The following is a 27999-nucleotide window of genomic DNA, read 5'->3' on the forward strand; positions in this document are numbered from 1 at the left end:
TGTGTTAGAGGAGACAGGACATATGTGCATGCACACGTTCATGCTCCAGATTATCCTGTGACCTGCACAACAGAGATGGAAGCTTAAGAGCAAAATTAAGGAGCAGTCAAGACTGGGTAGATTCCTGAGAAAGATGAGTGTAGAGCAGGATTTTCAAGATCTGGAGGGGCAGCTTCGTGGGAGGAGGAGGACTGGGGTATAATAGCTGAGGAACTGCTCAGGCATGGGAAGCACAGCTAAGGGATAGAAAAGAACAGGGAACAGTAAATCACAGTCACTTACACTGACACAAGATGTTTGGACAAGAGGGAGTCGGTCCCAGGCCTAAGAAAACGGTTTAGAAATGAGGCAGTGTTTTCTGAGTCCATTATAAGATGCATGATTAGAACATGACTGAAAGCAATTACGTGTTTCTCATTCATTTGCTGATCAAGTTGTGACTGGAAAGGAGTTTCCATGAGGGGGAGGTGAGGCTGCCAGAGCCAACCAGTGGCTCGTGCACCGTTTCCAGAGGGGAGCTGAGTGTGAGCTCAGGGTTGGCAAATGCCTAGGAGATGCCATCAGAAGCATCCATTAGCATTGCCCCACCCCTCCCAGAGGCACATAAAAACCCAGGGGCCTGGGGCTCCCCAGATACCCTGCCTCCTCTATCCCCCTTCATACACACCTACTTCTGAAGCTGTTCTTGCCCCACTTTCTCAGCCGCCATGTCCAGGCAGTCCACCATCACTTTTCAGACGGGCAGCCGCAGGGGCTTCAGCACTGCCTCAGCCTCCAGTCGCCCCCGCTTCAGCTCAGCCTCCGTGGCCCGCTGCACTTGGGGCAGTGCAGGCCTGAGAAGAATTAGTGATCCTGGGGCCAGCTTTGGAAGCCGCAGCCTCTACAACCTAGGGGGGACCAAGCGGGTCTCTGTCAGTGGGAGTGGTGGCAACTTCCGAAGTGGCTTTGGTGGCAGGGCGAGCAGTGGGTTTGGGGTCAGCAGTGGATTTGGCTATGGTGGTGGAGTGGGAGGGAGCTTTGGTGGCCCTGGCTTCCCCGTCTGTCCCCCTGGAGGTATCCAAGAGGTCACAGTCAACCAGAGTCTCCTGACTCCCCTCAACCTGCAAATCGACCCCACCATCCAGCGAGTGCGGAAAGAAGAGCAGGAGCAGATCAAGACCCTCAACAACAAGTTTGCCTCCTTCATCGACAAGGTGAGCCGGGAGCTGCATCTGCCCCATGGGGTTAGGCTGGTAGGACCCCTTGGAGAGGCCCAGCCCAGAGGGGAAGCAGAAATGCAACGGCCTCCCTAGAAAAGCACATCTGATTAACAGGTACCTCCCAGGGGGTGAGGTATTTATTTACAAATGGGAACTTTGTGGAAATTTCTCCTTGTCCTTCTTGGGAGCCATGTGGTCTGGTTCAGTCAAAACCAGGGCAAGTCAAGCTGTTCTCTACAGGAGGGGTTTCCACTAGGCAAACTGATCTAACCCACAGCAGGCATTATCGAGACCGCCCACCCAAGAATCGAGGCTCCCCATAGGGGCCTCTGAGCCCCACTACATTAGTTCTGTGGAAGCCCTTGAGAACTTTGAGGTTGCTTCAAGGGCTTTCTCATCTTGACTTGGAGCTGCCAATTAAAGAGTTGAAATTTGGGTGTCAGGTAAAAAGTGTCCTTTTCTTCTTTCCCGTATTAATTGGAATGTCTGGCTCCAATTAATTTCTCAAGTCTCCCCTGTTTCTCAAGATTGCATTCTCTTCTTCCCCACTCCAGGTACGGTTCCTGGAGCAGCAGAACAAGGTCCTAGAGACCAAGTGGAGCCTCCTGCAGGAGCAGGGCACCAAGACCGTGAGGCAGAACCTGGAGCCCTTCTTTGATGCCTGCCTCAATGACCTCCGCCGGCAGCTGGACAGCGTCACCACTGAGAGGGGCAGGCTGGATGCTGAGCTCAGGAATATGCAAGATATTGTAGAAGATTTCAAAGTCAGGTAAGTGGAAGATGGGCTGCTGGTCACACAGTCATCTCAGGGTCCCTTTTCATGAGAACCCTAGAGGCACAAAGTTGCAAATGCCAGTATCAGCTGGGAGATTTACCACTTGCAGTCATTATCCCATCAGATGAAGACAGCATGGTGCCGGGCAACAGAGGGACCCTCAGCTGATGTATCACTATTAACGAGAAGCCTGTTCTTATCTGCCTACACGACCATAAAGGGATATCTATATCACCTAACAGAATATTGTTACTCTGGAAAGCCTAATGTTATTTCAAGGTTAGCATATGATTTAACTCCACTGGGCATGGGCTGTGTTACTGAGACAGCTTCCATTTTCAGGATGCACATTAGAGTATAAGCGAGGCAATCTGGTCCTCCTTGAGGAGGCAAAATTTGATGGTGATCATCCAGGCTGCAGTAATCAATGCAGGTATTCAGTGCAGGTGAGGTAGTGGAAGACAGTGGTCCCCCCTAAACTATTAGCTGCTTTACCCTTGATTTCTGAGGCAGAACTACACCTACTTACTAAAAGCACACTGCTCAAACGGCTGCCCTGAAGTTCAGTGAAATATACCAAATTCTACCAGGAATGATGCCCTGCACAAAGCTTACAGCAGGCACTTGAGACAGCAAAGTCTTTTAAAGATTGTAATTGTACATCTCTAAGAAGATGGAATTGGCTAAACACCTGTTTCTAGTTCCATAATTTTCATGCTCCCTTTCTAGTCTTACTAAAGAGAGAATAAGAAAGAAAAAAACTTCTGGCAGAAGAAATTATTCTCCTTTCATAGAGGGAGATATAGAGGTTAAGTGAATCACCCAAAGGTCAGCAGAAGAGCAGGAGGGGGTTCAAAGTCTCTTCATTCTTGCTGCCCCAGCACACTCCTCCACAGCCTGGGAAGAGCTCCACCAAAGCCTTGCTCAACAGCACACCCCCTCTCCCCCGCTCACAGGTACGAGGATGAAATTAACAAGCGCACGGCTTCTGAAAATGAGTTTGTGGGCCTGAAGAAGGTGGGTGGAAATGTCTCGCAAAGGAGAAGATTCAAAACTGAATCCTGGAGTGTGGGATGACCCAGCCCTTGGGCCACCCCTGGAGAATAACTGGAGACCTCAAACCTGCCAAAATGCTCCCTCTTTATGGCCCCGCTGCCCCTGCTTAGGGTGCCGTTAGCCCAGGAAACTCAAGCCTCCAGTTCTCAGCAACCACCCACCCCCACCTCCCAATCCCAGGTGCAGACTTGCTGAAGTCCAACCTAGAAGGGCCAGAGAGGAGTCTGCTCAGCTTCTCTAGGACTTGCTGCTTGTGGCCAGGGTCTTAGAAGGGTATCCTGCGCTGTTTTCCAGGACGTGGACATCGCCTACATGAACAAGGTGGAGCTGGAGGCCAAGGTCAGCAGTCTGACTGATGAGATCAACTTCTTACGGATGCTGTATGAGGCAGTAAGAGCCTGCAGATGTTTTTATCCCCCCTAGTTCTGGTCCCTGGAAAGAAAAAACGTGGCAGAGAATGTCATCCCCATAGTACTCCCATGAGGCATGGTGCCCCAGCTGCTCCAAGCTAGAGTGTGGAAGGTCAGGGGACCCAGGAGAACTACTTGAAATCTTGCCACACTAAACCCTACCCCAGCTGTGAGGCTTATTCCCCCATCCCATAGCATATCATGGAAGGAGTGCTGATTCTTGAATCCCAGGTCTGTAGGGAGCGACATCCATTTCTCCATTCCCCCTCCCAGCAAAATTCTGAAGGTAAGCTGTACCTCAGCTCACTGGCCAGCTTCTTGCCCTCTGAAGATGCTTCATTCTGGGCACTGCCACTCTGAAAGCAGAGACCTTGGCCTGTGGGGAGGGAGAGAGAAGCAGGGAGCAATAAAGACATGCTGTCCAGGGGGCAGAGGGTCCTAAAAATCATCTGATCCTAAAGAAATCTTTTATGCCAGCATATAAGTCAATATATGTCATAGTCAACTGCATGTAACTTGGATCAGAGAACACTTACCCACCCTTTGTTTCCAGGGAAATCACCCAAGTGAGATTCTGGAGAAATGATACTAGGGACACAATCCCATCACATTGGCCTATGACCCAGACACCTCTTGGGAGTAGCCAGGGAGGAGCTGAAAGACTCCCTGCCAGGAATGCCAAAGAAGTGCTTTCTGACCTAGATGGGTGCTTAACTGTATGATTTCAAGATCCCTTCTCCTTATGCCTTGATGACACTGAGTTTACTGGCTCTGCAGGAGCTGTCCCAAATGCAGACACAGGTTAGTGACACATCCGTGGTCCTCTCCATGGACAACAACCGCAGCCTGGACCTGGACAGCATCATTGCCGAGGTCAAGGCCCAGTATGAAGACATTGCCAACCGCAGCCGGGCTGAGGCTGAGTCTTGGTACCAGACCAAGGTGAGTGTGGGCAGCTCCATGATAGAGTCCAGGGCTAGTGTTCTCTGAAACCCCAAATCATCATTTAACTATTAGCCATAGCTTTCAGCTAGACATGAGAGCATGTCCATCTCTTTCAACTTGGCAGAAGCATCTTTGATCCTGTAAAAACTTAGCTCAAAAAATGTATGGAGATCCAACCATACACACTGTTATGTGGTCAGCTGATGTTAGGCACTCAGGACAGCTACCACCCCCACATCACTTAATTATGATCTGGGCAGGGGCTGGGTGAGACTCTGAAACATCTAAGAAACAGTCATGAAGCTGTTTCCAAAGGGCTTATTTAGTCAGTGCATGCTCACAGAGCTCCTATTATATGCCGAGCAGTTTACAGAGTTGTAAATAAATAAACTGCAAGCAGAACCCCAGGTCTGGGAAGCTGTAAAGTGAATGGATGCTCTTGGAAGGGAAAAAGACAACATGAACAAAAAGCTTCCAAGAAGCAGTGGGTTTTCAGCCCACTTGGGAAGCAGGGAGGAACAAGAATGCCAAGGAAGGGGAGGTGTTCAAGGCTGAGAAAGCTGTTCTGTGGGGCTACAAGGTGGAAATTAGCACTTTGCTGAGCAAGAGAGTTTGTATCTGGAAGAGGAAGGTAGGGACAACCAGAGAGATCTACCGTCCAAAAGTGCAGACGGCCAGAAGAAGGTCTGGCTTTGAAGGGGTGTGGTAGGCAGGATAGTCCAACCCATGAGATGAGCCTCCTGCCAAATCCAGATGCTGTTCAGGGGCAGCTGCTCACCTGCAAGCTGGATCCTGTCCCTTGCCCTGCTCTGTGCATTCATGCCTTAGTCCCTACCACTGCAAGTTGGTGGGAAGGCAGAGGGTGTCAGCTGACAGGGGTGCACAGTGCAGAGGCAGCCCCTTGATGGTGAGTGGAGGTGGGATACACTTAACCACTCCAAGTGGAGTGGTTGAAATTTATAGCAGATAATTTCTTTTGTTGGCAATGCTATTGTTCCCTTTAACAGTGTGTATCTAGAAACAGAGGAGCTGAGCTAGTCAGTACTTTCAAAACCCACCAAACACTTGTTCAGGCAGGGGCCCTCTTTCATTGGGAAAGGTGTGGCTTTCACTCCAGTCTGCTAAAGGGGGCAGGGTGCATTCATTCTCCAAAATGAGTGTGTCCTGGATGTGCACCTAAATGAGGTGGAGAGCTATTCTCTTACAAAGTCTTCAGAACTGGATCCTTTGTGGCCTCAGCTCCAAGCAACACCATCTCCTTACATCTTATTCCTGTTTCCCCAGCACTGGAGTCTGCAGGGTGACCAAAGTTCATGATCACAATTGGTCTGGATGTAGGTCCTGTGACCAGGAACTTCTCAAGTACCCTCTCAATACTAGGGCTCCTCATGCTTCTTCCTGCCCCAGGGTCCTCACATCGTCTGCTTCTCCTGTCTGGGGTGGCCTCTGCCCAGCCAGTCACTTAGCTCACTCCCATCCTTCAGAGCACAGCCCCAGGATCTCCATCTCTGGAAGGGCTTCCCTGATCACCACCCCCACTTCCATATCTCAGTCAGATTCCTTTATTACACTCCTGTAGGACTCTGTTAATTTCTAAGGGGCACTTATCTCAGTTTGGGACTATATATTCAATAGTATGCTGATTTGATTAATGCCCATCTCCCCCAATAAATTGTAAGCAGGGTGGTCTGTGTTCTTTGTGATATTCCCAGGGCCTAGTACATGCCTGTCAACTAGATGTGCTCAAGAAATATCACCTGACTAAATGGGCAAGGGTTTGTGTGAGTGATTAGTGAACAGATGGGCCTGTGGTGTCCCTGAGGGCCAGGCTGGGCACACAGGCAGTGTCCAGCCCAGGTGTTCGACGAGATGACTGGCTCTTCTCTGACTCCTGCAGTATGAGGAGCTACAAGTCACAGCAGGCAGACATGGCGATGATCTCCGAAACACCAAACAAGAGATCGCTGAGGTGAATCGGATGATCCAGAGGCTGAGAAGCGAGATTGACAACGTGAAGAAGCAGGTAAAGTTTCGGCAGGGCCAAGAGCTCCCTGCACACTCCATTCTCCTGAGTCACTCCGCCGTGTGTGCAGGACTCCCACGAAGAAGCACCACACGGCCTGGGGCTTCCAGTAAGGCTCGTGTCTTATCCCTTCCTCACAGTGTTCCAGCCTGCAAACAGCCATTGCTGATGCAGAACAGCGTGGAGAGCTGGCCCTCAAGGATGCACGAGCCAAGCTGGTGGACCTGGAGGAGGCTCTGCAGAAGGCCAAGCAGGACATGGCCCGGCTGCTGCGGGAGTATCAGGAGCTGATGAACGTCAAGCTGGCCCTGGACGTGGAGATCGCCACCTACAGGAAGCTGCTGGAGGGCGAGGAGAACAGGTGAGGGTAGAAGTGGTAACTCCATCCCAGCTGCCTAGCCATTCCTAGGGGCTCAGGTTGCTGCAGCCCTCTCCTTTCCTGGAAAAGAAAACAAAATGCAGGCAGAACTGGGTTATGACAAAGAATACAGGTGCCATTTTCTCCAGGTTTATAAATCATTATCAGACTCCTGCATTTAAGAGGTAACTACTTTTAACACCCCATAGAAATCTAGGGCCTGATCAGGTCCCAGTAATCAAGTTCTGTCCAAGGAGAAATTTGGTTACATGGCAGGGCTGGATATGTGGCATGAAAGACTCTGGACTGAGAATAAATTGTCCTAGGATTTAGGCTTACATGCCTGCCACTAACACGCTGTGTTACCTTAGGAAAGTCAGTATCCCTTCTCTGGTCCTCACTTCTTCAGTGACAGAATAGAGGCCAGGTCACATGATCTAGCTCAGTGGGAGCTTTGTGCTCTGCCAGTTACCAGCTGTGTGACCCAGAGCAAATTACTTAATCCTTCCATTCCTTGGCGTTCTCACCTGTAAATGAAGATAACCATAGTTTCTAGCTCATATGTTTTTAAGAGGGTCAGACAGGGACTATACATGAAGCTCTTCACACAGTGCATGGTATACAAAAAAGTGCTCATTACATGACAGTTATCATTCAATTTAGTGGCCAAAGACATGGGCTCTGGTGCCAAATGACTCTGGCTTCAAATCCAGCTTTGTGACCATGGGTGACTTAATTACCTCTCTGAGCTTCAATTTCTCCATCTATAAAACTGAAATAACAATGCCTACTTAATGGGGTTGTTGAGAGAATAAGTGGCATTATATAGGTAGCAGGTACCCAGTAATTGTTAGCTCTCTTAATGTTCTAAGTATGTATTTGTAAATGAATGCCAGTTCTGTCCTCAAGATTTGAAAACAAAATTACTCTAGTGGCTACCATGATGATAGACTATTTATTGCCAATGTTATGTTTATGTCTCAGACTCCTCTCCACACCTATGACAACCTCAGCACTGCCCAGGGCACGACAATGGTCCATTGTTGAGAGAGAACTCTCCTGGTTCTATGACAAGTAGAACACCTTCTCAACTGACAGCAGCATGTGATTAGCTTTGATCTCCATGAGGTGTCTGCCTAGTTTAAACCAAAAATGTGTCTCTGGGATGACAGACTTTACTCCTATAAACCTCAAACTCCACATTATTTCATTCATTAAATTATTATTTTTAATAATACTAGTATTTAAATAATTTCAACCCCCATTTTTCTGCAATAAAAGTAATAAAGGGTTTTTTAATGCATTTAAAACAATTACAAAAATGTCATTTCAAATGCCCACAAGCCCCTGGACACAATAGTAACCTCCTTCTCCCCACTCCTTTCAATCAGGCTGAGTGGAGAGGGTGTTTCTCCGGTTAACATCTGTGAGTATGACATCCTCTGTGCCATTTGGAGGGTGTGTGGTTGGGGGGTGGGGAGGTGGTGGGCATGCATGAAGCATTGGAGGGGTCCCACCAAAAGGGCTCATTTTGAGAAAGTTTGAGGTCTTGAATCTGTTAAAAAGAGAGTCATGTTAGGAGAGAGCCTTCCATGTCACAATACTTACCTCTTTGCAAGTGAAAGATGCCACAGAGGGGGCGATGGGAGGTTTTCTGCATTCCTTCTGCTTGGGTTTTAGAAGATCCACAGGCCACACACCTACCTCCCAGGATTTCACATCATTTTTGCTGGGTCTGCAAGTCTAGCTCAGAGATGAGTGTTCGATGTAGATAGAATTTATGAAAACTCCTGGTCTGCCCTCTGTCTGTGAAGGGAGCCTTCATGTGGAGCACAAGGGCATTGCCATTCAAACAGTTTTGGAAGAAGCCCCACTGCTTTGCTAACTGTGCAGATTGTAAGTGCAGAGTTACCAAGGATTTTCAAGGCAATGAGAGCCCATAAGACATGGTAAGTGGGTGCAGCTACTAAGAAACAGAAGAGGTTAGCGAGCTGGCCCAGCCCTGTGCCAGTAAGAGCAGAAGGAATCACTCACAGAGCTCAGTGCTGGCATCTTGAGACCAACAGAAATGACTTCTGCAACTTACACTCCACAAGGGGGTTGGTATTCTTGATGTGGGATTCACAAATGCAATTGATGATGTTGGCCAATGGTTCTAAAAGGCAGAGCCGTCTGAACCACTCAGGCGTCCTTGGGAATGGATGGCCCCAGGAATGGACGGCACAGCCTCTGAAGTTTCCTTTCTCTTGAAAGCACCTAAAAGTCTATACTGGTTTCCCAGGGCTGCCACAACAAAGTACACAAACTCTGTGGCTTAAAACAACAGAATTTATTGTTCTCACAGTTGGCAGGCTGGAAATCCCAAACTGAGGTGCCAGCAGGACCATGCTCCCTGTGAAACCAGGAGGGGGGAAATTCCTCCTTGCCTCTTCTAGCTTTTGGTGGCTGCTATCATTCCTTGGCTCATCACTCCACTCTCTGCCTCTTTGATCATATGGCCCTTTCTTTGTGATCTGTCTTCACATAAGGACATTGTCCCTCTTCTTAAAAGGACATTAGTCATATTGGATTAGAGCCCACCCTAATGATTTCTCTTTTAACTTGATTACATCTGCAAGATCCTATTCCAAATAAGGTCACATTCACAGGTACTAGGATTCAATATATGTTTTTTTGCAGATATAATTCATCCCATAACACAGAGTCTATTTTTTGGTTCAATTTTCCTTCTCCAGAGCCCAAGTGGGATACTAGATATTTAAGGTGATGATGGTTATAAAAGTTAGGAAAAGAGTAGATTGGGGAGAGAATAGGGGCCAAGCTGGCTGGCTGGTGAGTCATCTGTCACTTGGTCTACCAAGAATATTCCAGCCCCGCTCTGGGATTCAGAGCACAGAGGCTGGGAACACCAAGGGAAGCATATAGGTGGCCTGCTATGAGCTTCCAAAATGAAGGGCGACACAAGAGTCAGGCCCACAAAGGGAGACAGGGACAGAGCAGCAGGGGAGAGTGTGGTGGGATCACAGGGTGGACTGGAATAGCTTCCAAGAAGAGAGAAGTCTCCATTCAGTTCTGGAAGGAAAAGAGAGACACCGAGTAGCAGAGGGGAGGCAGAAAGCCATTTCAGACTGGGAGAACACCCAGAGCTGCAGTGCAGGGAGAGCCAGGCCGGGGCATAGAACAGTGACTTCACCACACCGGGGACTGGAGGAGATGCTGGGGGTGGCAATTACAAGAAGGCTAACAGCTGCCTGACAAGATCACACCCTCCCCTCCCCAGGAACTTCAGGGCACAGGCCCTGACACTCCAGGTCCCCAGGTGTGTTCTCTCCTGCCCTTGATTCTGACCATGTCTCCTCTCTTCCGGCAGCTGTGGTCACCTCCACAATTTCCAGTGGCTATGGCGGTGGCAGTGGCATCAGAGGTGGAAACCTGAGTCTTGGTGGGGGCAGTGGCTACTCCTTCACCACCAGTGGTGGACACAGCTTGGGTGTGGGCCTGGGGAGCTCCAGCTTCAGTGCTGGTAGCAGCCGGAGCCCTGGGGGCAATGGCTCCAGCGTCAAGTTTGTCTCCACCACATCCTCCAGCCGAAAAAGCTATAAGCACTAAGTACAGTCGCCCCACTCCCCTACTCCTGTCCTGAAGTCAGATCTGCCCACTGACCTGGGTCATTCTCCTGCTCCCCTTCACAAGACCCACCTGTGCTCTAGGAAGTCTGGCATCGTGGCTAAACCCCATCTTCTAACCTGAGCCAGCCTCTGCCCTCCTGACAGTCCCCAGACCGCTGCTGGTGCCCTCTCTGTGCCAAAGCACAGAGACTTTCAAGATTCACATTCAGCTTGTCTTGCAGAGACTCCCCCTTCAGCCCTGCCTTCCACTCTCCCTCCGGATACAGAAATGGGGAGTCAGTGTCTCCCAGGCCATCTTAATGCCAGGTTGTCAACCCCGTTGTCTCACGGTGCTTATAAGCTGTCTGCTGGGAGTGAGGGCTCCCTCTCTCCCCTCCCTGGAATGTGTCAATTAAAGGTATGTGTAATGTGTTTGGAGTCCAGCCCTCTGTTTGGAATGGTGACCTGAGTACACAGCAATTCTCCTCCTCCTCCTCCTCCGGCTCCTCCTTCTCAGGTTTCCTCCCAGCACAAGGACCCATACAAGGAGTGCTCAGAGCACATCAAACCATCTTCCACACTCCCGCCCAGAACTAAGAAGGCTGGACAGCGGGGAGAGATGGGAGGAACAAGAGGGCAGACTCTACACCCGAGCTTCTGCCCATTTCCTCCTACCTCTCATTGGGATGCCTTCTTTGAGAAGCCCAAACCTCTGGGAAGAGGCTCTATCCAACCTCCTCCCTACCTGTGTCGTGTAGAGTGAAGCCATCCCCTCCCAAAGCCAGACCATTCCTCCAGGACACTGACGTAGGGTGGGCTGCCCAGCCCTCTGCCAGCAAAGGGGCCATTGTTCCCTGACAGCTTCAAACTTGCAGACCTGAGCAGAGAAATAACAGGGCAGGACTGGAGTTAAAAGTCTGCCCTGGGGCAGTGCTTTCACCCAGCAGAGGAGACATTCAGACCCATAATTGCAGCAATAAGACATCCGGGGAAGCTCCCACATTCCTGAGTTTACAGCCTCCCGGACTCCCTCTCATAAAGGAAACTTTGGAAGGGTTGAAGGGGGGAAGATGGCAAGCAGGAGAGAAATGATACTGAGAACAACTGTTAAATATCCCTGGTGGAAGAGGGGAGGAGCAAGTAAAGACCCAGGACAAGAGGAGTAGAGGGGACAGGAATTTGGAGTGAAATTCTGAGTCTGCTTGTCTTTGACAAGCCACCTCTGTCCATCGCTATGAGGTGCAGTTGGATGACTGGGCCCTCCCTCGATGCCATGGCAACCAGCTATGCAAAGTCTGCCAAGTTTCTTAACTGCTCCGTGCCTCAGTTGCTTCGTGTGCAAAACAAGAACAGAAATAACCACCACAGGGTGCTGTGTATATATTGAACGAGTAGACAAGTGTAAACTAGCTACCCATAGTAGCTGCTCAGTAAATGTTAGCAATTCGTATTGCCATCACTCTCCCGAAGTTATCATGAGAATCAAATGACACAGTCCTTGCTACTGACCTGCCACATGATCTCACACAGGTTGAATCTTCAATAAATGGTGTTTCTTTATAAGTGACCATGGCCATGGGAAGGGCGTAATCAAGCATTTGGTTCAGAGTCCAAGACCTGGAAAGCAAGATGAGAGGAGCAGATGAACTAGAGTGGGAGTGTCTCCAGCATGTGGCAGAGAACCTGGGCAGGCAGGGGGTTCAAGACCCAGGCCTGCCCCGGGCTCGAATGCCCAGGCCCGGTCCTGCCCTAGGTAGGGTGTTCCCATGATGATTAGTGGGGCAGGAAGATGGGCCGTGGCCAGACATGCCATCGAGATGAACTCAACACAGTGGTCTTTGATCTTCTTTGGCCAAGCCCAGTTCTTGAAAGGGATAAAAGTCAAGGAGATTTGGGGAGAGTTAGACTCTGAAGCCTCCTCATCCTTTTGACATTTTCACTCCTCTGACCCTCTGGCTCCAGCTCCCATCATGACCCAACGATCCTCTGTCACCATCAAGTCAGGGGGCACTCGGAACTTCAGTGCTTCCTCAGCGAACCTCCTCCCAGGCAGCCGGACCAGCTTCAGCTCTGTCTCTGTGACCCAGGGTGGGAAGGGCTTTGGGGGTGGCTTCGGGGGTGGCTTCGGGACCAGGAGCCTCCACGGCCTTGGAGGCAGCAAGAGAATCTCCGTCAGCGGGGGCTACCGCTCCAACCGGGGCTACGGTGGTGCTGGCTATGGGATGGGTCTTGGCGGCATAGGGTACAGGGTAGGGGGATTTGGAGGTGGGATGATGCCTGGAGCTGGAGGCATCCAGGAGGTCACTGTCAACCAGAGCCTCCTGACCCCCCTCCACCTGGAGATCGACCCCTCCCTCCAGCGAGTGCGGAAGGAGGAGAAGGAGCAGATCAAGACCCTCAACAACAAGTTTGCCTCCTTCATCGACAAGGTGAGAGGCAGATGGGGTGCCCGCCAGAAACACTGGGGGATCTCTGCTCTCTGTGCCTTTCTGAGGTCAACTGAGACTTGCTCAAGACCTGTGATCCTGGGGAGTGAGAAAACTACTGGGGAGGAGGGGGTAGTTTTCCGCTTTGTTGAGGTGGGAGTGGAAAAATGCCCACCTCCAGGCTCCAGAGCTTTCTGACCCACTGCAAGGGCATTCATTGTCTTTTGATGGCTAGTGATTGTGTTGTGCACTTAAAATTAGACACTGAAAGGGGACTGGTTTGGAGGGAAGGGGATAAAGGGAAGAAAGGATACAAGTTCAGTTCTCAGAAGTGGGCTGAGGTCACTCTTTCCTGCCCAAGTTAAATAGGAGGTCTTCCCGTGGCAACCTCTCTAGTGATCGGGGCAGGTCTGGGGGGCTGCAGGTTGGCCAGGGGCTGCTCAAAGTGTTTCACTCTTTTCTTCCGGAAAGAGGAGAGCTGTGACTTCGTCCCTGGGTCCCCTTTGCTGTGTGGCCTGGAATCCTAGGGATTTCCCAGTTTGGGGAAAGAAATAATTTTGTTTTGAGTCATACCACTGGTTCACATCTGAGCTGGTTGTTTTTACCTGGGAAGAACCAGCTCAAATATCTGGGTCATTCAGACTCCACACCTGGGATCTGGAAGAAGGATTGAGGGGCTGATAAGTACAATTCAAGAGGCAACCTAGAGGCAACCAGCCCAGGTCCATTTTTGGCTCTCTGGCTAAGAGAATCCCTAACTTCTCAGGCCTTGGTTGGGTTGGACAGATGGACTCTAAGGCACCTTTGCAGGTCTAACAGTCTATGAAATGCCTCATCATATGGACCCAGATCTTTAAATGTGTGAAAGTGAACCACTGAGGCAGTAGTTCTTCACCTGTATCACCCATGCCACCCCACTTGGTCTGGTGTTCGTATCAACAGCTGTGAGATTTCCAGGAGCCTAGCTCTGAGGGAGAGAATGTGGGCCCTGCTTTGCCTAGGTTCATCTGAAGGGACCTAGGTGTGGAATAAAGGGTTGTAACTAGGGAGGGACTTGGAGCCAGGACCACCCTCCTTCCTCTGGTAAAAGAAGAGAAAGCTGGTGGGGTAGGTATGTTTGTCAGAGACCCTCTGCAGGCACATTGCCATCTACAAAGTCTTGGAGGCTATTTCTTCATTCTCTGAGGTCATGTGTCATTCCATCTGCTCCCAAGGGAAGGACATTGTTTAGGGAGAAAGTGTTGCATATTGTTCCAGGCTGAAGGGCCAATAAGTACAATTCAAGAAAGCCAAATTTGTAGCACAAGACCGCAGAGGAGCTGAGAGAATAGAGAGAGGAAGGGGCTTTCCAAGGCCATGTAGCTAGAGGGACATGGCTGGGACTGTGCCCAGATCCCCTCCACACCACTGCAGGGTGATCCATTCCAGCATGCCTGGAGTGTGTGAGCAACTGAGTCTGGCTTCCAGATCTCAAGGAATTACATTGGAAAGAAAATACACAGGTTGAATTTTCTGCCAAGAACCTCCTACCCACTTAATGGGAATCAAAATTTTACCCAGTAATGTGATGGTGGAGTGTTCTTTTCTTACCACACATCAGCATGGTTTGGTGTGGTCAGAGAGTTTCCAGCCCTTCTGGTCCTCCTTGATTCTCCCGCCTCCAAACCAAGCCACCACCTGTGTCCCAGGCCCACTGTACCTACACTTGCTTGACTCTCTACATTCCAGGCTCCTTCCAGGCTGAGGATGACAAGAAGGAGCCTGCCACCTGGACTCGGAGGCCTTACAGGGCACTTCCCTGCACTGTTGGGAGGGTCCTGAGACGCTGTGGTAAGGAAGCTCTCACAGTCTCTTACCTCTGGCTGGTGCAGGTGCGGTTCCTGGAGCAGCAGAACAAGGTCCTAGAGACCAAATGGAGCCTCCTGCAGGAGCATAAAACCACCAGGGCCAACATCGAGCCCATGTTTGAAGCCTACATCAGCAATCTGAGACGGCAGCTGGACAGCTTGGGTGGAGAGAGGGCGAGGCTGGAGACGGAGCTGAAGAACATGCAGGATGTGGTGGAGGACTTCAAGAACAAGTGAGTGGACACTCAGCCAACTCCTCCGGAAGTGCCCAGTTCAGCGGGGACGTGGGACACACACTTAGAGTACCAAGGCAGTCTCAGAAAATGAACTGGAACCTTGCAGTCAAGAATGTTGGGGCTTTGGGGAGGGGCTGGGGTTACATAGGATGAAACTAACATGGGCACAGAGAGCATGGTACACACAACGACCTGATAAATTCTGCAGAAAGTAAGGCTCTGAGAGAAAGTAACTGACTTATCCAAGTTTATATAAGTGGCAACTCGTGAGTTAAGAATTAAACTCATAGAATCTCATGCTCACATTTGTTGAACTCAGTCCCATGGCTAATTTACACTTGACAATGCATTTACCCCAAGGGGTGGGGAACAGAGGAAAGAACCCATATATGTTGCCCTCTCCCTGGAAACACACACCCATGCACACATCACTAAAGATGTGCCCATAGACACCAGTAACTTCTTATTTTTGTTGTTCTAATTTATTTCTAATTATCCTGATCCAAACAAAATGAGCCACTCGATAAGGAGTTTTAGTTACTGCTTGTGTAATATGGTAAGCGTGAAGGCTTTAGAGTTGTGTCAACACGGTAGCCACTAGCCACACATGCCTGTTTACATTTAAATTAACTAAAACTGAATAAAATGTAAAATTCAGCTCCTCAGTCCCACTAGCCACATTGATGGTGCTCAGTCCACACGTGGCTAATGGACACCACAGCAGTGGATGCAGATATAGCACATTTTAGCATTTCCATGACCACAGAAAATCCTACTGGGCAGCAGTACAGAGTCTAGTCAGTGGCTTTAGAATCTCGGCTGAATGACTTACTAGCTGAAAGACCTAAAGAAAACTCACTTCTTTTTTTAAATATATTTTATTGATTATGCTATTACAGTTGTCCCAATTTTCCCCCTTTGTCCCCCTCCCCCTGGTAGCCCCCTTCGGTCCATCAATCTCCCCTCTTAGTTCATGTCCATGGGTCATGTATATAAGTTCTTTGGCTTCTCCATTTCCTATACTATTCTTAACCTCCCCTGTTTATTTTCTACCTACCAATTATACTTCTTATTCCCTCCCTCCTTTCTCCTCCTTCCCCCTCCCCACTGATAACCTTCCAGATGATCTCCATATTTATGATTCTGTTCTTGTTCTGGTTGTTTGCTTAGTTTGTTGAGGGGTTTTTTAGATTTAATTGATAGTTGTGAATTTGTTGCCATTTTAATGTTCATAGTTTTGATCTTCTTCATTTTCTTAAATAAGTCCCTTTAACATTTCATGTAATAATGTCTTGGTGATGATGAACTTCTTTAGATTTACCTTGTCTGGAAAGCATTTTATCTGCCCTTCCATTCTAAATGGTAGTTTTGTTGGATAGAGCAATCTAAGTTGTAGGTCCTTGCTTTTCATCACTTTGAATACTTCTTGCCAGTTCCTTCTCGCCTGCATAGTTTCTTTTTAGAAATCAGCTGATAGTCTTATGGGAAGCCCTTGTGGGTAACTCTTTTCTTTTCTCTTGCTGCTTCTAAGATTCTCTCTTTATCTTTAACCTTTGGCATTTTAATTATTATGTATCTTGATGTGGTCCTCTTTGAGTCCAACTTCTTTGGGACTCTCTGTGCTTCCTGGACTTGTATGCCTATTTCCTTTGCCAAATTAGAGAAGTTTTCTTTCATTGTTTTTCAAATAAGTTTTCAATTTCTTGCTCTTTCTCTCCTCCTTCTACCACCCCTATGATTCAGATGTTGGTACATTTGGAGATTCCCAGAGGCTTCTTATACTCTCCTTGGTGTGTGTTTGTTTGAATTCTTGTTTCTTTTTTCTGCTCTGGTTGAATGCTTATTTCTTCCTTATGTTCCAAATCATTGATTTGAACCCCAGCTTCCTTTCATTCACTGTTGATTTCCTGTAGATTTTTCTTTATTTTATGTAGTGTAGCCTTTATTTATTCCTTTATGTTGTTGCCACATTCAATGAGTTCTTTGAGCATCTTGATAACCAATGTTTTGAACTCTGCATCTAATAGGTTGGTTATCTCCATTTCGTTTAGTTCTTTTTCTGGGGTTTTGTTCTGTTCTTCCATTTGGGCCATATTTCTTTGTCTCCTTAATTTGGTAGCCTCCCTGTTTTTGTTTCTGTGTATTAGATAGAGCTGCTTTGACTCCCTGTCTTAGTAGCATGGCTTATTATAGAAAAGGCACCTGCAAATTGTGTGGGGTGGAACTTTAGGTAATCACCAGCCCAGGGCAATCTGCTACACTACTTTGTGGCTCTGTGTGGGGGGAGGGCTCAGAGAGGGGACAGTGATGCTGCTTGGCTTCTGGAGGTTTGTCCGGCACTCACCCCCATTTCCAGTCACTTCACCCACTTCCTTTATGCAACAGATGCCCTTCCAGCTGTTGCCCTGGTGGTGAATTCCAAAGTGGGTGGATTTACACAGACTTTAAGACTATGCAGGCCCTTTTAAGTGGAGTCTCCTGAAAATCTGGAAATTTCTTCTGCTGCCCCAACTCCCAATGGTTTTTGACAGCCAGAGGTTATGAGAATATATCTTCCCAGTGCTGGAACCCTGGGGTGTGCAGTCTGGCCTGGGGCTGGGATTGCTTGTTCCCAAGGCATCCCTCCTGATTTTTATCCATCACACATGAATGTGGGACTGCCTGTTCCCACTGCCACCTCACTGTGTCTTCTCACCTCTCTGTCTTCACATCTCCACCCCTCCTACCCATCTGGATGAATGTGACTTCTTTAAATCCTTGGTTGTCGGACTTCCATACAGTTCGATTTTCTGTGAGTTCTGGGTGTTATTTGTTTTGAGGTTTAGTTGCAATTCTCCCTGTGGTTGTGTGAGGAGGCAAAGCATGTCTCCCTATGCCTCCATCTTGACTGGCAACCTGGTGCCTATTTTCTTAAATGCAAGTTTTGGTATAGTCACCCCAGAGAACCGGGCAGGTGAACGGAACCCTGCCAAGTCATGAGTGAGGCAGGGTGGTGAAATGATGGGGAGCAGGAGGTTCAAAATAAAAAACTCACTTCTGTAAGCCCCAGTTCCATTGTCTGTTAAAGGGGATATTAATACTACCCACCTTATATGGGAGTTGAGAATATTAAATCAAAACTTGCATATAAACTACTTGGTAGGGCGCTCAGGGCCTGGCACATATTAAGTTGTTAATACAGGTTAGGTATTTTATTGTATTGCTATTTAGGTATGTGTGTGTAGCGACAAGAAAATCAAGTGCAGATGGATGGAAACATGTAGTAACAGTGTTTCCATCCAAGAAGGAAGAGATGAAAGCTTGATGTTGAGAAGGAAGGAGGCACAGAGGAAGGATATGGGACAGGGGGGGAGATGTTGAAGAATATGCCCCTAGCTAATAGACTGCAACGTTCCTGTGGCAGGTGTCTAAGAGGCCTGTGTAGGACCACTTGGTGCTCACCCTCTGGCAGAGGGCCTGTGAGCTGGGAATCACAGAAGACATGGAGAGCTGCATGGAATTAGTTGAAGAACAGACATTCATATTTAGTGAAAAGGCAATGCAAGGACTCAATAAGGAAAAACAAATTAACTGGTAGTAAAAAACTTGTCTCAGATCCTGCTGGACAACAGAAGCAATATGAAAGCAGGAGAGATCTGTACATGATGTATGTCCTACACACATCATGTGGGACAGGGCCTTGTGGATTCAAAAGAATAACAACATCCCATTTCATCGAGGGGAAGGGCACCTATGAAAGGTTAAGTGATATGCCTGGGGTTACTCAGCTGGATGGTGGAGGAAACAAAACTCCAACCACAGCTGTCCAGAGCTGGGATTGAGAGGGTGGTATTGCCTGATACTTAGAAAGGTTGGGTAGGAAATGGGTCACTAGAATAGAAGTGCAACTTCCTACCAGAGATCAGTGAGCAAAGTGGCAGGGGGCAGGTGGGGATGAAGGGTGCTACCTAAGGAAAGATTAAAGAATGAGGAAGCTGAAGACAGGGTGGGTCACTCCTATTAGCCTGAATACTCTGCTTCCTAGGCCAGGGTTAATATGGCCAAGGACAGAACAGAGAGGCATGAAGGTACCTTTGGCATGAGAAGCTGCTGAAGCCTAGGACTGCCCATCTCCTACTTTTCTCTGTTCCTCCCCTATGGAGCAAGACCATAGGTATAAAAAGAAACATGCATACCCCTTTATGGGACCTAAGCACTTTAAGAGACAGAGATGTGTGAAAAGCAAGCTCAGAAAGAATGAGGGCTGGTTCTGTTTTTTCATTGTTTGGGGTTTGGGCTTTGATTGAATAGGGGTAGGTGGGTGATGGTTGCTATGGAATTTGGAGTCATGCATGTCACAGGAGAGCTCTGCTACAACAATGCATTTTCTAGGTATGCTCTGTAGACCCACGGTGGCCTGCCCACCTACAGCCCCACATCCTAACACAAATCCACATCTGATGCTTCTCACAGGTATGAAGAAGAAATCAACAAGCGCACAGTGGCAGAGAATGAGTTTGTGATGCTCAAGAAGGTGAGGAGACAGGGATGCTCCCTTTTGATGCCCAGGCAGCCCCTTTCAGGAGTGACAGCTGCCTCTTAAGCCCTTGGCATTGCATACAAGGCTTTAAATAATTTGTGCAAACAATCTTGGAAGCAGGTTTTGCTTAAGAAATGAGAAAACTCAGACTCATGGAGGTTAAGCAAGTTGCCCCAGGTTAGCCAGGTAATAGAAGTGAGTCAGGATCCAGGGCTCCAAAGTCCAAACCATAAATCATGACATGGGCCCCCTCCCCATGTGGAGTCCAGTGCAGGGAGAGGTGAAGCAAAATAGGCCTTATGCTGGGCTAAGTCTCCATGACACCAAGGTAGGCTCGGAGGATGGGTGTGGGACAAGCATCAGCCCCACAGAGTTGTGGGCCTTTCTGCTCAGCAGGGGACAGACAGAGAGAGGGGAGAACCAGGCCTGAGCTAAGCTGCAGGAGGGAGAAAGGAACAGTTGTGTATGAAGAAGAGGAAGGGGCAGAAAGTTTGAGGAGGAAGGGAAGCCACTGAGAACCTCGGGGAGAAGCTGGGAGAGCCCAAGGGCCCAGGATGGGGTTGTCCTCATGATGTGGAAGTGACACAGGAAATCTTTCCATGTGGCACCAGCTGATGAGCTGTGGGCATTCCCTGAGCCCTGGGAATGCCCTCACACAGTTTGGACCCCTCCCACCCCGCCACCCTTCCCCTCCCCTGCAACTCCATAGCCTAAAATAAAGAACTGTTCTCATCCCTGGAAGATGAAGTTCTCCTGCCTGACAGAGGGGAAGGTTACCCCAGACTGGGTAGGACTCAGAGTGACAGTATGTTCTGTGCCCAGGATGTAGATGCCTCCTACATGAACAAGGTGGAGCTGGAGGCCAAGGTGGATGCCTTAATGGATGAGATCAACTTCCTGAGAGCTTTCTATGATGCGGTAAGCAGTGTCCACCACTCCTCTCAGAGCCAAGGGAGTCGGGATACCCTCAGCTGGGCACCAAGGCTAAAAGCTCCTGCTCTGATCTCTTCTCTGCTCCCCACCCCATCCCGGGGTTGGAACTCATGGAGCAGATGCTGCTTTCCCTACTTAAGGAGAAAAATGAAGTTCTGTGGTAGCTGATGGGTCAGGTGAGGTGAGAAATTTAACCTCAACTACCTGGATCACACATGTTCTGCTGATCAGACAAAAGAACTGCCTGTCATTGAATTACACATGGTTTCCATAGAACTATCTGAGCAACCCGGTTCACCCATTTCAGCTTAAATTTACCTGTTGTTCTTGGCTGTAGGATGACGGTATTATGCAAATCAAGTGACAGTGAGCCTTCAGGTGCTTTTAGAAGCACGCAATACGATTGCCTGGTTCTTCTGAAGACACATTTTGTTAGGAGTCAGACTTTGTTCTTGGGAGCTGTGGGCAGAGTGTTGAGCAAACACAATCGAGCCCCTGAGTTCTTGGAGCTTTCATTACAGTGGGGAAGACAGGCAGCACATACTCAATACTAGGCCAGGCATGATACGGACAATGAAAAAAATGACAGTGAGCAGCAGTGGCAAGCAGGAATGCTAGGAAGAGACAACCTGGCTGGAGCAGAGTGAGTGAGGGGAAAGTGGTAGGGATGGGATCAGCGATGTTGAGGAGAGAATGTAGGGGGCATTGTGTGCCTCCAGGTAGGCCTGGTAGGGACACAATGCCCAGGGGGTGATATGCCCAGGGGGTTACATGTTTGGTGCCCAACTGAAGTTGGTCATGTTGTTCCAGAAGCAGGAACATCAGCTCTGTGTTTCTGGATGGGTTCAGTGACCAACAGCCCACATGGGGCAAAAAGGCATCATTTTCTCTACTTATTCACTTTAATGCTGACAACCAGTGTGCTGTTGGCTCCTAATTCTGAACTCGCCCATAGCCCAGTAAGCCCATGGGTTGAGACTCTTAAGCTACATCAGCTACCCAGAAAAAAAACTATGAAAAACAAATCGCAGGGCACAACAACAAACTAACAATTTTCTGAAGCAGGAAACACATGAACCAATTGTTAGTTAAGAAACAAAGGAATATTTTTACTTAGACTTGTGATTTGGACCAGTTACTCTCAAGTTTTACAGGGCATCAGAATCTTCTAGAGGTCCTAGTAACACACCAAATCTGAGTCAGTGAGTCTGTGGTGGGGCCCAAAGTGCTGCCTTTCAACCAAGTTCCCAGGTGATGTTCATGTTGCTGGTCATTCATGTTGTTACTTGGAACCACTGCCCTAGATGAATCTGAGCAGTGGTCGTTAACAAATTATTGTGGGTTTGTTGTCTCAAAAATCATCTTACATGGACATGAATTTATTTAATGCTCCTGTCTGAGACTCAGAGATGCTATCTAACCTGCTCAGCAGATCCAAGACCTGAATTTTTCGATGTGGTGCCCTTTCTGCTCTTTCCAGCAAATTTCCATTTCCTGCCCCTGAGGAGCTGGGAGGAGCAAAATTGGGAAACAAGACTGAGATGCAGCAAAGCTTTCTGGCCCCATCTGACTCAGTTTTCTTTCACAAGATGATTTCTTTATTTGGTGTGAAAGGTTGCGTTTTACTCGGAATATGAGACATCATGGCACAGACAGGTTGCAACAAGGTGCATTCCCTTCACAACGGGAGTGACAAAGCAGCTGGAGTTTCTGAGCTGCCACTCCCTCCGTGCAGATGAGTTGGTGATAAAGAATGGGAGTGAACCCAGTGACCTCTCTAACGCCCCAGCCCTGTTAGACCTAAGCAGCGTGCTACACCCCAACAGTGCAAGTGAGACCCTCAATGTCAAGATCTGCTCTGAGGACCTGGTCACAGTGTCCCAACACACATGCACACACATGACATCCTGCTTCAGCTCACCCATTTGGACCCCTTCACAGGAGCTGGCTCAGCTGCAGGCCCAGATCTCTGAGACCTCTGTGGTGCTGTCCATGGACAACAACCGCAAGCTGGACTTGGACAGCATCATCGCCGAGGTCAAAGCCCAGTATGAGGACATCGCCAACCGCAGCAGGGCTGAGGCCGAGTCCTGGTATCAGACCAAGGTGAGGTATCCACATCATATCCATGAAACAGTTGTACAGAACTGGGGTTTCAAAGATAAACCCTTGTCCTCTCAGGTGCCCCAGTCTGGTGGAGGTGAAGGGATCTCTCTGAGTGCAGCCTGGCTTACCCTCTGTGCTGAGCACTCCTTGGGCTGCACAGCCAGGAGCTGAGGGAATAGCAAGATGAAGGTAGGAGGTGGTCAGTTCTTCTGCCACTGGAAGGATGGACACACCTCCAATGTCCTGTATAGGAGAGGCAAGGGACAGTGGGACATACCATCCACCAGTGCAAGGAGGAGCGAGAGAGGGAGGGTGGGTGGGAACAAGAGGTAGGCCGAGCCTCCTGGATCCAGAGGAGGAAGCTAGAATAGTCTGGGACTGAGGGTTTGGGGAGGGAAGAGGACAAAGGCTGGATATCAGTCACACAATGGGATTTTCCAGATTAGAGCAAACACTCTGAGCCAGGGAGTATCTGGGATATGAGATATGGTACCAAGGAAAACAAATATGAAAGAGCTTTAAAATTAGAGCATGACAGGCTGAGAATGAAATACCTGGTTTCAAGGGAGAGGAACAAAAGACTGGATCCAAGAAGAAATGTCCAACTGTGGGGTGGAGCCCTGGACACCAAGAGTGAGAGGCAGAGCCCAGGGGCACTGGGGAAGGATCTGACGGGGAGTTATGAAGGCCAAAGGAGGGGCCTCCAGGCAGCCTATTGAAAGCCTGTTGGGCTCTGGGAAACCACTGCCTTCTCTTCTCTGGCCTGAATCTGCTGCCTCCTGCTTCTCCTTCCCCCCAGTACGAGGAGCTGCAGCGCTCGGCTGGCCAGCACGGGGACGACCTTCGCACCACCAGGATGGAGATCTCTGAGCTGAACCGGATGATGCAGAGGCTGCGCTCTGAGATTGATAACCTGAAGAAGCAGGTAGTATAGGACTGAGCTCCCAAAGGTCATCCTAGCCATGCTGGGCAGACCTGGGTCCAGTCCTAACTCAGACCATGCAGAGTGAAGCCTCCCCAGATGGGTGACCATCCAGTCTCCTGCTTCTCCAGGGGTGCCAGGACCTTCTTCCTGAATCCTGTCCAACATCACTGCTTCCAGGAAAGGTTCTATCCCTGGAGGCATCCATGACAAAACCTTGACCTGCCTTACTTACCCACTATCCAGAGACATTTAGCACTGGAAAGGACTCCACCCCCAGAATCATTTTCTCTATCTTGGCTAAGTCTCAAATTATCCACAGGGGGCAGAGATTAATCTTATTCATAAACATGATGAAGCTCCAGCCTCTTTGCATGAAATCCACTTCAAAAATATTCCTCTGTATTTTTAACCTAAAGCCCACATCTTTCTGCATTCTCTGTGGACAATTTCACAAACCCCTGTGTCCTCCTGGTAGTGTGCCGCACTCCAGGCCGCCATCGCAGATGCTGAGCAGCGTGGGGAGCTGGCCCTCAAGGACGCCAAGCACAAGCTGGCCGAGCTGGAGGACGCCCTGCAGAAGGCCAAGCAGGACATGACCAGGCAGCTGCGTGAATACCAGGAGCTAATGAATGTCAAGCTGGCCTTGGATATCGAGATTGCCACCTATAAGAAGCTGCTGGAGGGCGAGGAGAACCGGTGGGTTATCTTTTCCTTCTACCATGTCTCAAACAGACTCCAGCAGAGCACTATAACAATGCCACAGAGGCCAAGAGCCCCACCAGGTCAGCCCCAGATGGAAATTCCAAGGGAAGAAACAGGGTTCAAATGCAGGAAGCATCCTGGAAGCCTCCTATAGTCACAGCACCTCCCACGGCTCCAGTTGGACCTAGGGCAGGGGCAAGGTGAAAGGTCTCAGGGAAAAGTGGCCCATGACTACCTGGAAAGCCATAATAAGGGTCATTTCTGCCTAGACCCTATGACAAATGAGGCCACACTTGGGACAAGCATCAGGGGCTCTGTGTTGCTGAGTCCCCTGTCTGATTGCCCCTCTCTGTCTTGTGAGCACAGGTCCCTCTCCCCATTTCTCTACATGTTGAAACTGGATTTATCTTCCAGATGTCCCCTCACAGATTCACAGAAACTTCCTTAAGCTAATGAGATGAAAGATAAGTGTGCTAAGCACAGTGCCTGGCACACAGTAAGTGCTCTGTACTGATAACTTTAAGCCCAAAGAAGCCAGGGCTCTTTAACATCTCAGCAAATGTCTCTTTCTCTCCCACCTGCAACAGACTCATTGGAGAAGGTGTCGGATCCGTGAACATCTGTGAGTAAATGTCTTGGGATGATAGAAAAGTGGGAGACAAAGTGGAAGCGAATAGCATCACTAACAAGGATTTGATGACTAGAAAATGAACAAGCTGGGTTAGGGACATCACTGAGACCCTCTGAGGGGCTTCGCAGAGACCCCTGTCTTCTTTGGCCCTTCCTCTCAGTGGAGTCAAGAGAGGCTTTGATGGCTCCTCACCCCCAGGGCCCCTCCTGGTGGGGTCATATGTCCACAGGAATGACTCTACCCATGCCTCAGGGGACCCCAGTGACAGGACAGAACTACTGGCAGAGCAATGAGTCCCCCATCTGAACCCCTGCTTTCTCAGCTAGCTCTGGCAGGCATTCAGACTCACACAACTAACAAAAGACCACCTGACAGATTAAATGTAAAGACCTTTATTTAGAATTGAAGCAAATTAATTGAACAAGCCGAGCAGTGACTGGCCTGGCTTGGCCTCAGCCCACAGGAGGGAGGTGAGGAGGAACCATCTCCCATAGTGACCCAGCAGGTGGCATTCATGGAGCCCTGAGTCCTGGTCATGGGAAGTAGAGTCCCCTTGGGCCCTGTGTGGGTCATACCACATTAGGGAGGCTGGAGAACAGGAGGGGGGAGAGCTGGAAACTGATTAATAAAGGAAATGGGAATAGTTCCCCTGGAGAAATATATACTGGAGGGGAGGTCAGAGACACATCTTCAGATGTTTGACAGTCTGTGGACAGCTGCATCTAGAGACAGTGAGCTCCTTGTCACTGAAAGTATTTGATCAGAAACTAAGCAATTGTCCCTGTGGACGCAGCAGAAGGGACTGGCATCCAGAGAGGTACATCTGGATGGCCTACCGGCATCTTCTAGCATGGGAGTCCAGGATCCCAGTGTACAGGGCCTCAAGTTCCATCCAGTGAGAGCCCCTGGTATAGATGAGGAAGGAACACCATGTGGGAGCCTAACGCCTTGGTTTCTGGCAGGGCTGACATTGGCTTGTCCAGTCTTGATCTCTTTGTGCCTCCAGTCTTTCCTCTGTGAAATGGGGAGCTCATAGTCATAGCCTCCTCTCAGGCCTGTTGAGATCAGTGAGGTCACAGCTGTGAAAGCGTTTTGAAAAGTGTGATGTCCTGTGCCGATGCTCACACTGAGGCAGTGTGCAATGGGGACAGGAGTCCATGCCCACCCTCTGACCCTGGCTCCTGGGAGGCAGAGGAGATTCCTGTTCCCTGAGGAAGTGCCATGGGAGGGAGCCCCATGGGCACCAAGTCTGGGCAGGGTGGGTCTTGGGAAACTGGAGGAGGCTGCCAGTGTGCTCTGTGTCTTCTCTCCACAGCTGTGGTCTCCTCCTCGGGCGGAACAGGCTACAGCGGAGGCAGTGGCCTCTGTGTGGGCGGGAGCGGCTACAGCAGTGGCCTCTCCTATGGCTCAGGCGGTGGTGGCAGCTTCAGTTCCACCAGTGGCCGCAACTTGGGTGGCAGCACCTCCAGCATGCGCATCATCTCCAAGACGTCTACTAAAAAGAGTTATAGGAGCTAAAGGGCCCCTTCTGCCTCTGCTGCCTCTCCGTCCCTCACCCTGCCCCACCAAGCCCCCATTTCCCAGCCCCAAGGCCCTCGCGCGCTTTGCTGACACCCTCTGCACACAATCAATCCTGGCAGCAGGAAGCACAGGGAGCAGGGAAGTGGCCTGTGAGTTCTGAGATCACCTTACCCATCCCTCTGCCTCAGACAGGTCCCCACAGAGGCACCCACTTGTTCCCCATCCCCGGAGCCCTTCAGGGGCCATAGGCATCCATTCTAACTAATGCTGATTCAACTGCTGTGAGCCAAGACCTGGGCTAGGACTCTGCCCTTCAGTAGCTTCCAGAACAGGGATGCAGTTGGTCTTCCTACTCCTGTCTGACCCACATCCACTGCAACCACAGTCCTTCACAGGGTGGGGCGTAGAACTGACCTTGGTGCTCCAAGGAAGTTGAATGCAGTCTAGGCCCAGAGTTTCCATGTGAGCTTTCTCAGCACAGGCAGAACACTTTTCCTGCAGACCACGGAAACCAGGAAAATGTTGCAAACCCTGCCCACATATGGCCTTCTCACCTTCTTCCTTATTATCCTCACCCAGGCCACCAGCCACTTCCCTTGACAATTCCTACCAGCAGAATATTTGAATGAGAAATCAACACCCATCCAAATATTACCAACTCTTGATTATTATAGGAGAATGGAATAATCTTATCAAGAATCCAAAAGATTTTTATGGCCAGGGGCTGCATTAGGTGATATTTTATAGCCAAATTCCTTCCAAATCTGCCTCATTTAAACCACGTTAGAATTACGGGCCCAAACAGAAATGTCCTGATGAGGAGGGGAGGAGGCAGGCTCTGTGAGCATGTGGGAAAGGCAGCCCAGCACCAGGAGCCTACAACAGACATGTTGGAAGAAGGAGCCCAATCAGCCTCTACTAGAACTGCCCTGGGGGAATCCTCCTACAAAATAACCGGCCAGGCTCAGGACTTTTCTCTTCTCTGTGCTGGCCACATCTCTTCTGGGAAGTTTTCTTTCCTTTTCTACCCCATCTTTCCACCTTCTCTTTCACCCTCACTCCTTTTCTACTCATCCTCTTCCATCCTGCGTGCTCCCTCTCTCCATCCTTCCGCTCCTCCTCTCTCCCTGTTTCTCTCCTTTCTTCCTCTCCTTCCCCCACTTTTCCATTTGGCAATATCTTTCCTTTCTCCCTCCTGACCTTTCTTTTTCCATCTTCCTGTCTCTGATGTGTCTATTGTGTGGATTTACCCACCCCCAGCATTAGCCACAACTGAAACTCTCGCAGGCAGACCACCAAATGCCCTGCCCCACAGGGGAGGCCCGAGAGAACAGACTCAGAAGACAGGCAGTTCTTCCTTCAGTGTTCCTGGGGGGACACATTGCCCAGCCTCTTGAAGGGCAGAGGTAGGGTGGCGGTGGAATAGGGAAATGACGGTGGCACAGAGACCTTTCTGAGGCTGGCCTTCACAGGGCAATTTCCCTATCAAGTTAGATGAGTCATAAACCCTCAAAACACCTGGTATGTATTCAAGACCAAAATGCACTCCCAAGGCAAGTAGAGATGGGCTGTCAGACAGCTGACATGAACACTGGAGAGTTCACTGCTTCAGAAAAAGTCACCCCTCTTCTGATTGTTTAAAACCCTTCTCAACTGCCCACTCCCTATTCCTGCCTGTTGCCTGAAATAGCTTCAATAAAATGTCACCAAGCTCTCTAGGTCTTGACTGAGTCTGTATCCTATCTGACATTCAAAGGATAACCTTGGAGCTGGTGTTCT

General features: G+C 49.4%; 2 protein-coding genes across 2 annotated transcripts; both read left to right on the top strand.

Moving 5' to 3' along the window:
• Positions 1–606: 606 nt before the first annotated feature.
• On the top strand, positions 607–10786 carry LOC123812434 (keratin, type II cytoskeletal 75). Its single transcript, XM_045829154.1, has 9 exons — positions 607–1193; positions 1754–1968; positions 2931–2991; positions 3325–3420; positions 4218–4382; positions 6283–6408; positions 6549–6769; positions 8158–8192; positions 10137–10786. Exons 1-9 carry the CDS (start codon positions 708–710, stop codon positions 10373–10375), a joined length of 1644 nt encoding a protein of 547 aa, XP_045685110.1. The 5' UTR covers positions 607–707; the 3' UTR covers positions 10376–10786.
• Positions 10787–12344: 1558 nt separating this feature from the next.
• Positions 12345–27916, top strand: LOC123812891 (keratin, type II cytoskeletal 5-like). The gene is made up of 9 exons (XM_045829792.1): positions 12345–12803; positions 14672–14880; positions 19336–19396; positions 20225–20320; positions 22277–22441; positions 23241–23366; positions 23842–24062; positions 24656–24690; positions 26015–27916. The coding sequence occupies exons 1-9, from the start codon at positions 12345–12347 to the stop codon at positions 26215–26217; spliced, it is 1575 nt and encodes a 524-aa protein (XP_045685748.1). The 3' UTR covers positions 26218–27916.
• Positions 27917–27999: the final 83 nt, after the last annotated feature.

The sequence above is a fragment of the Phyllostomus hastatus genome, unplaced genomic scaffold, assembly GCF_019186645.2.
Source record: "Phyllostomus hastatus isolate PE091 unplaced genomic scaffold, TTU_PhHast_1.1 phas_scaffold_93, whole genome shotgun sequence".
NCBI classification, from domain to species: Eukaryota; Metazoa; Chordata; class Mammalia; order Chiroptera; family Phyllostomidae; genus Phyllostomus; species Phyllostomus hastatus.